Below are 9,778 nucleotides of genomic sequence, written 5' to 3' on the forward strand. Positions count from 1 at the left end.
AAAATCATCCTTAGGATAAGATATACAATTTTGACTCCTTGTTTCAGAAGAGAAGCAGACATATGGAATGCTGTAGGCATGGCTATCTATGGAATCTATGGCATGACTTTTGTGTGAGTTTGCGACTGTTAAAAGGAAAGATAAGTCTAAGTGAGAAAGCTATAAAGAGAGAAGAAGAATATTAGGTTTAGGTGACATGCTGCCTACATTCTTCAGACATTCAGACAGAATTCTAACAAACAGTGACCTAATTTTAAAATCAAACAAGTGATATCTACGTACTTCAAACTGCTCATCATAAAATTGAACCACTCAAGCAATGCCTCACTCATAAGGCTTTACTTCAGTTCTAAAATTGTGGGCTAAATCTAGCTTGGTGAGAGTCCGTGTGCATGGGCACTACGCTTGTTGCTACTGGCAGAGAACATGCTTGAGGCGGCACAGAGATGGGGTAGCATGGGTGCTGGAATGGAACCAGGCTAGCTCCAGTCTCCCTGGGCTGTGCAATTCAATGATAACAAGAGCAGCACTTCAGCCACACACAGACACATTTATATCAGCAGCAATCAACTTCATGTCTCCACCTTAAGGAACTTAGAAAGTCAGCTTTATTTTCTATGCAATATCCTGGAACTCAGGAATTTCAGCAGTGTCAGCACTTCCTTAAATGAAATTAGAACAGCTGGCCTCATGGCAGAGCCAGGTACTACTGAAAACAAAGCACAGAGCCTGTAAGACAGACTACCTCAGTCTTTACAAGTGGTAACTGAAAAAGTACTGTGAAAAGCATGAAAAGAAGATTGCTTAAGGAATGACTGACACATTGACAAATTTCTTTCACTTGCTGCAGTGAATATGACAGTAAAAGAAATAAAACACTGAAGGCCTCTGTAAAATTGTAGTTTATACTTGACTCAGACATGTCTGTTGAAACATCAAATACCTGGATTTTCTAGAATGACTGACAGAACAGTAAATTTCAACCATAAGTTTTGACTAACACATTGTTTAATTTCATAGTTAGCATTCATTCAGAGTAAAGCTGGAAGGAAAATACATTTCTAAGTCTGTGTAAACCAGTCTGGAAATACATATTAGAAAGGCTTATCTATGTTTGAGAAAAGGTTTTACTTACCTGACACCCAATATGGAAAAAATGTTTTATATTGGAAGTTTCCATTCAAATAATCTTCCAAGGTAAGAGCTCTAGGACCATCATCTGTGTTGACAACTAAGCATAAGACAAACATTTTCTGTTAATGGCAAGAGGGAAAAAATTTTTAGTCCCGTGTTTTGTTTTTGCTTCATTTAGTGTCATGCAACAGTGAGGATACTCCTGGAGATATGCAAATTGTGGGTACAGCAGAAAGGAAAGATCCCTGTTGCTGTTCTGATAAATTACTTTAGTCTCTGAAAGACTCACCTTTGGGAATGCAAAATTAACTAGACAAACTAATTTATTTCAACCATTTATTCATGCAGACACATTTACCTGAAGACCCTGTGAGTCCAAATAAGCCTTTTCCACATAAAAGACAAATTAAAGGTTGCTTAGGTTTTTAATTTTTTTTTAAGCATGGGTTTCATGAACTTGTAGAGGCAACTATTTTAATCAGGACCTTCACACGTCCAGCAAATGGTCAAACAACAAGATGCAAACCCTAACTTCCAAATTTTGTACATGCCTCATTAACCACTGTTAGAAGAAAGCTTGCAAAATAATCACCATCCACATATATTTCTTAGTAGTCACATGAAAAATGTTGATGAAGGAATCCAGATAAAAAATAATGCTGAAAAGTAATGAATGAGTGTACCCAAACTTGAACTTTTTATTTAATGCTGCAAAAGAAAGCTGACAATGATTCTCGTAAGAAGAGAGGTACTCAAATATTTGATTTCTAAGCAGGTCAGATAACTTTATTAAAATAATGCAAGTGGAGGCTGGTTTCCTGGATATTGTCTGGCTATATTTTACCCCAAAGCTAAACAACTTAAGCTAGGGCAGATTGTAAAAAAAAATTCAAGGTCAATCAACTGGATAAGGATTATGCTGTGCAGTCCCTATGTAGAACCTATGCAATTCACATGAGTGAGAATAATCAAAATATTTAATCCTCAAAAGACACATGAATTGTTCTGATAAAGGCCAATTTTTAAAGTTCAACAGCACGATGATGGCAGCTTTCAGGTCTTGGCATTCTGGATGCTATGCTCTCTCCTTTAAAATCCAAGGGACTTCTGCCAGGGTACTCAGGTAGTGGAGATGTCACACTGCAGCTTAGAGATCTTTGCCACTTCCCCTGTTTGTTCCTTCGGAGCTCTCAGATGACAGACAGATAATCAAGATGACTCGTTGCTCTCAGGTTTCATATCATGCTCCATCACTTGCTCATTAGTTGCCCTCTCTGTTAAGATCACACTGACTTCCTAGGAAATGTTTCTTCATATTGCCTTCTATGGTGCTTTGTAATGATAACACATATTTTCTTCTGCTAAGTGACTATTATTCACTGTAGAATACACATGTCAGGTTGACTGTTGACACAAGCCTTGTCTGCACTAATGCAGAAGAAAGCTGTCACAAGGGATAAAACTGAATGCCAATCCAGAGGCAAAAACCTGTCCCTATAAACTCTTAGCTAGCAATATGTCCAGAAAATACCCCAAGAAGTTCAATAAGAAGTTAATCCCTCTTGCTAACACTATGACTGCATATTACAGATCTTTGATACATTAATGATAAACATAGAATATGGCAGACCTAAAAAAATTGCTCGGAAGATAATTCCAAAGAATCCAGTTCTAGTTATGTTGAATGATGATTACTTACCACTATCTCTCAGTTAAAATTCTCTAAGTGAACAAGCTTATTAGCAAAATAAATCAAGATCTATTTCCAAGGTTGTTTGTATAGAAAGCTTAAAATTTGAAGTCCTTTTTGTTACCTTAATCTGGTAAAATTACCTGGTTTCTTCTCTCATCTTAAGAGACATGCAGTATCACAGACTTCCATCACTGGTCTAATTTTCACAGCTCTAATTCAAACCTTCCCTGTGTTAGGTATTTCACCCTTACATACTTAATATTCCGTGAGGATTTATTATGACTGCTGATTTTCAAAACGTGCCCACTAAGATCTGAACTTCTACCACTGTACTGCCAAAAAATTTGAAAACAACTATTTCTCACTGGAGTACTTACAATTTTGAATGCTTGTTTTTAGGTAACAGCTTTGTTTGTATTGCCAGGATTATTCAGTTTCAAAGACTGGATATGGGTAAACCAACACCACTAAACCAAAACCAACACACACACACCAAGCTATGAGATAGAAAGCTTTGAGCTTTGTCTCTCAAAGCTCTCCTGGCTTATGGCTTATTCCACATGTTCTAATGTGCATCCTTATAAATTGTGTCTAGTCTTGCCAATTACAGTAAGCATACATAATAATCAGAATGTATTGTTGTTTCTGTATATGGTTATTTTTATATGTATATATATATATGCATTTTATATGTATTTAACATATATGCATTTATATAAGTATTTTATTTAGCATTTATATAAGTATTTTATTTAGCATCTACTGCTAAACATCAAGTAGACAATATGACAAAGGAAAACTGGTTAGCACAGTGTTACTGTCTGCTTCTGGACTAGAATTTCCATCCTCATCTGTGGCTGATGCTGAATAGCTGAAGCACAAGCTCCTCCAAAATGAGGAAACATAAAACTCAATTTAGCACCAGAAATTAATGCCAATACTCCTGACCCTGCTCCAAAACTTTGGTCACACTCAGCATGAACTCACATCAACTGAACCTGATTTTCCACTTTGGATTTGGCTGAGGTGTTGCAGAGAACACAACTTCTCAGTATAAACTGGCTGCTCACCACTTTGTGGCTGAGCAGTAAGCTCTATGACCTCACCTGTGAAATCAGAGAAACAGGGATTGGGCCTCAGGCCTAGGCCAAGAGCACACAGGGAACAGAAACTTTGACAGACATGCCTTTGGACATTCATTAAAAATAGCAAAAGAGATTAATTCAAAGCCTAAGCAATGCATACAGTGAATTGTACCTCTGCCTGTGGTTCCACTATTGCTTCTCAACTGCAGACAGGTATTTTCTTTCTTTATGCTGCAGAAGAAGAGGACTAGGTACACCAGTGTACAAGTGAAAAGCTCCTTTCTGAACCATTTGGAGTTGCAGTATCATAGCTGGGTTATCACTGTCAGGTAAATCCCACCACACATTCCTAACTCAAAGATGTGTCAAAAAATGGTCAGTGATTTCTTAGGCATGGATGCCATTTGCTACACTGATATTGCCCACCTTGCTCTTCTGAGCCCCACAGAAATTGTCTAATACTTGCAGTTGCAAGTATTTGCCTCTTAATATCCTCTCAAAAAATTATTTTCCTGTTAACTTTTGAGAATTTTTCAACATTTTTATACACTTGCATGTGTAAATCAAAACCACCTACCACATTTTGAGAAGTCTGAAGAACATGAAATGACTAGAAACTTAGCAGACAAAACCAGAACTAAATGCTCGTCCATTTTCTTTGCAGATTTCTTAAGTAGAAATTTATTTGGTCTGTGTCTATACATTTCTCATATGCAATTAATTGTCTTTCTAGATTGCCACATCCTTTCAGTTGAGCAGTGGTAAAGCCGGAATGTACAAACAACGTTCCAGCTGTGTAGCCATTTCCTGTCTGTCTCCAGCTCGCAAAATTTGTAACTGCAAAATTAATTTATATTTCTTCTATTTACAACTGATCAGTAGACTACTTGGAATTCCAAAAGGTTAAGGCATTTGAACAGGTAACTGCAGCACTTGCAGTTCTACCTGAGAATAAGAAGGCATAATCTGACATATCCAACATAATTGTCCAACATATGTGTTGGACATAACTGTGTGTTTGTCAGTTGTCTAAAATGCTCCTCCAAAAGCATCCTGTGAAGTAAGATAATTTCTTGATCATCCTACTGGATCTAAATATGATGTTTGGTATGACTGGTTATTGGTATGACTAGTGTCACTATTCCAAGAGACACTACAAGAGTTCTCCGTAATTGCTGAGGTACTGAAGAGGCCAGAGAGCAGTATTTGACAACAAAAAGCACACATTCATTTTTTCCTACAGTACCTTCCATCATCTTTATCAACTTCTTCAGGCTGGCAAACTGATCCTTGGTCTCCAATCTCTTTGCTCCCTCACTACTATTTTTTTAAATTAAATCTCATGAAAATATTCTGCCTTCCCTGTCATAAAATGCAGATCTGATGGGAGTAAGTCTGACTTGATACCACGCACTTACCTTGTAGTGAAAGCTCAGATTTGACCATGCTTAGCTAGACAAAAAATCTGGCACCCCACTATTGACAGTAAAAGTCAAATCTGTCACTCTGAGGTGCTATCTCTTCCAGCACTGCATAATATATATGCATATCTATATCTATCTATAGATATATATAACTGATATGCATCTATCCTCATATTAAAATGCTGCATAACAAAATAATCCCTAACTGTTTCAGAAACCTTCAACCCTTCTCTCAACAGCCCAGGATAAACATTAGCCACAGAAATGTCAGATATGAAAGAGATTTCACCTTTCACAAAACCTGCATATTAACTGCAGGACTTACTTTCACAAGACTTAAGCAGATGGTTGATTTTATAACATTTAGTTGTAAATACAAAACTGTTTCTCCATCTTAGTCCCCCTGCCCACACACATAAAGAAGAATAATAACAGAAAAATATCCTTTACATAGATAGTGCTACTGGAGTATAAGCCTTTTATTTATTTTATTTAATATTTTATTTATTTTAGGTAATATTTTAATTATTTCAGAGGCATTAATCTGCTATAGTGATAAGGTCATGTAAATACTTCCATTGCTCTTACTATCTTGTCATAGAAAAAAATAACCACCGAGTCAGTGCTACTCATGTTCAAAATTTCAAGACTCATTTCGAGCTTCACCAGAGCACTCAGCAGACCACACTGGGTTGATTTACCAACAGCTGGCATTATAATACTGGAGCAAACTACCCATCCATTTTTTATACAATGCTGACTTTAATTTTCAAATGCAAGCTTGAATATATTCACAAGTAATTCATCATACTCTATCTACAAAAAAAAGAGAAGTTTAACTTGTAATTGGATACAGAACTTCTGTAATTTTTGCACAAGCATTTAAAACCAAATGCAAGTTCACCAAGCTAATGAAAATTACTAACAGTTTGGGAAAGTCTCCTAACCCCTCAAACAGAAAAATAATATGGGAAGATTTGAGAGTTATTTTTGCAGCGGTGACTAAGAACATTATATATCATGCACAATTAATTGAATTCAGGTGCTTTTCACTTCAAGGAGTTCCTTGTTTCAACATCTGCTGGCATTTCAATTCTACCTTCAGGATATTTCAGCTGTCAGTACATTTCTGTAAAGTGATAAAGCCATAACAATTCTGACAGGACAATCCTAAACATGATTTGATAAACTTTTGTGAACTTCAGAAGCCACAATAGCCAAAGATACTGCATTTTACACTACATTAGATTAGAAATACCTTACCTCTTGATGGTAGCAGTACAATACACATAAGTAATAAGGAAAGCAAAAGACATATAACCACGCCAAATATGATTTTTAGCCGGGTCTGCAGAAGAGAAACAAACAATAATTACATTTTTAATATTGTCTGAAGTTTGTTTCCATGGCTGGTAAATAATGAAATCCTCCTTCTCTCTAACTGCTGTAATCGGTTCTAGCAACAAGCAAAAAACATCCCTGCAGTACATATGAAAAGACTTCCCTTTCCTTCTTTAAAGCAAATATTTTCACATCAGAGCCTTGTCTAGCAGCTGACAGTTTAAAACAAAGGATGTAAATGCTACCAAAAGTTGAATTCAGGAGCATACAGACCTTCATTTTCCTGTCGTATTCTAAAAGAATGTAAATTCTCTCTTCTGGGTGTTGGTCAGTAGATCTAGGAGAGGAGTTCGAAAAGGCAGTGTCTGTTTTCACAGTTGGAGGCCAAACCTCTGGTAGACTTTTTTTTTCCTACATACTTTTGGAAACTGTGCCAATTTCAAAGGCTTTCCATAAAATTGAAACCACACTTTTGGGGAAGTTCTTGGACAAGAAATGGACAGTGGGAGGCTATCGGGGTGGTGATTATGTACTTCCCCTTAATGTGAGCTGTAGCCAACATCTGCTTACACTAACTTGAGGTTTTATGACTCATCAGATACTTGACATGCACTGTTTTTCTCTGAAAAGCATCTACTGTGTTTTTTGGCCCTCCCCACTTTCTCAGGACATAGTCATGACCGTATTTCTACTGTCTACAGAGAAATTAAATGAAAATCCCATAGCTTTATTGCTTATGTGGAATTCACATATGTTTACTTTTAGAAATAATAAATGATGGCACAAGAATGCAAAACAAGCAGCAGAAACAGTGCTGTTTAATGTCTTCCACATGTGAGAAGAATTGCTGTTTCCCCCCGAAAACCATGCACATCTATAGGCTACGTAGGAGAGCTTACAGAAGTAAATACATACAAGCCCAACGGAAATTCTGAAATAGTTCTCCAACCGCCAATTACACCTATTTTATTTAGCCCACTGAAATGAGGTCAGCTGAAAACTGGGAAAACTCCGGAGACCGCAGTGTCAGGTTACATAATCCATCCCTCCGGAGAGCGGAGCAAGGCTGGAAAGGGGAAGAACGAGCCCGCCGTGCGCGGCTCCGCGCGTTACCCACACGGCGCGGCCGCCGCTGGCCCGGCCCGGCCCGGCCCGGCCTGAGGGAGCTGGGCCCGCCCCCACCGCCCGCCCGGCCCGGCCCCGCACCGCGCCCCCTGGCGGCACAGCGCGCACACACCGCACGGGAACAGGGACAGGAACACACACACGGGGACAGGGGGACACACACGGGGACAGGGACACACACAGGGATAGAGACACGCACAGGGACAGGGACACACACAGGGACACACACGGGGACAGGGACACACACACGGGGACAGGGACACACACAGGGATGGAGACACGCACGGGGATAGGGACACACACAGGGACACACACGGGGACAGGGACACATACAGGGACAGAGACACGCACGGGGATAGGGACAGGGACACACACGGGGACAGGGACACACATAGGGACACACACGGGGACAGGGACACACACACCGGGACAGGGACAAACACACGGAGACAGGGACACACACACGGGGGACAGAGACACACACGGGGACAGGGACAAACACACGGGGGGACAGGGACACACACGGGGGCCGGGGCACATACAGGGATAGAGACAGGGACTGGGACAGGGACAGGGACACACACACACGGGGACAGGGACACGCACGGGACAAGGACACACACACGGGGACAGGGACACACACACACATGGAACAGGGACATACACAGGGACAGGAACACACATGGGGACAGGGACACACACAGGGATAGACACACGCATGGGGACAGGGATACACATAGGGGCAGGGATACACACATGGGGACAGAGACACACAGGGGACACACATGGGGACAGGGAAACACAGGGACATACACACGAGGAGAGAGACACACATACACAGGGACAAACACACAGGGACAGGGACACACAGGGAGACACACACCCGGACACAGACAATACATACACATGGGCATACACACAATGCAGACACACAGGAACACAGACACAGACACACAAATAGACACACCAAATTTTCCAGCAGAACTTGGGCTAGCTATGAAGAATTTATTACAGAGCATCATAAAGAAAAAACATCTCATTTACTACCCCTCAAGTGGCCAAGTCACCACCTTAGCTTAACAGTATCAGTATGGGCTGGGATTTGAATCCCAACTGTTACACCAGACTTGGTGAGACAGAACTGATCTGGGCAGTATTTTGGCAATATTCATTGCATTAGACTTGGAGAGAGAATTTTTTGAAAATATTCAAATTTATCGTGTGGAAAAAACAATGATATGAAACATGCTTCATTTTCTCATAAAAAATCAGTTCCCCTCTCTCTGCAGCTCTTGTTACAACAATAAATTACAAGTTAAACAAGATGAGGTTTCTGAACAAGATCCATGTTGGTAATGTAGGACATGCAGGACAAAAAGGCTGGGAAGGCTAAAATATATTCTTTATGTATATATTTGTTTATACAATGTTTGTATATACATTTTTTGCATATACATTGTTCATGTATATTGTTTGTTATGCTAAAATACACTGTCTAATAAGGGCAGAACTCAGCTCAAAACCAGTGGTTTTCTTAACAAGATAAAACTGCAGCTACTCAAAATTTCCATAACAGAAAAGAATTGTGACAAAAGAATTTTCCCCGTGTAACTCGTGCTTCATATTCATATTTCCAAACTGCTACTTATTTCCTAGCATTCCATAATTAATGCTGTTTGTATTTTCAATAGCATGGTTTAGAGAAATACATTTTTTCCTACCAACATTGGTTATTTCTGACGACCAGAACATCACAAAATTGCAAATGGAGGTTTTTGATCAGGCTAGTTTTCCATTCCAAATATGCAGCTTCTTCTAATGAATGCATACTTAGAGAATGCTTCAAAGGAAATGATTCAATCTCACATGATCTAAAAGGCTTTACAAAATGACTTTATGCTGCATACCATGTATTTGTCTACTTCAGGAATCAAATTATTTAGGCATGAGTTTAAATAAGATTCACAATGGCTGCA

General features: G+C 39.3%; 1 protein-coding gene across 2 annotated transcripts in view; it reads right to left on the reverse strand.

Annotated features, from left to right (window-relative positions):
- LOC134421283 (prolyl endopeptidase FAP-like) overlaps positions 1–7,714 on the reverse strand; it is a 37,268-nt gene extending 29,554 nt beyond the window's left edge. The window contains exons 1-3 of one of the 2 annotated variants that reach the window (XM_063161998.1): positions 7,593–7,714; positions 6,600–6,684; positions 1,136–1,231 (exon numbers count right to left, since the gene is read on the reverse strand). In XM_063161998.1, coding sequence (XP_063018068.1) covers positions 1,136–1,231; positions 6,600–6,627 — 124 coding nt within the window. In that variant the 5' untranslated portion in view covers positions 6,628–6,684; positions 7,593–7,714. Of the gene's footprint in view, positions 1–1,135; positions 1,232–6,599; positions 6,685–6,950; positions 7,248–7,592 lie in introns of those variants that run through there. The other variant, XM_063161997.1, reaches the window with a different exon arrangement.
- Between the last annotated feature and the right edge of the window lie 2,064 nt (positions 7,715–9,778).

Source organism: Melospiza melodia, chromosome 8 (genome assembly GCF_035770615.1).
Source record: "Melospiza melodia melodia isolate bMelMel2 chromosome 8, bMelMel2.pri, whole genome shotgun sequence".
In the NCBI taxonomy this organism is placed as follows: Eukaryota; Metazoa; Chordata; class Aves; order Passeriformes; family Passerellidae; genus Melospiza; species Melospiza melodia.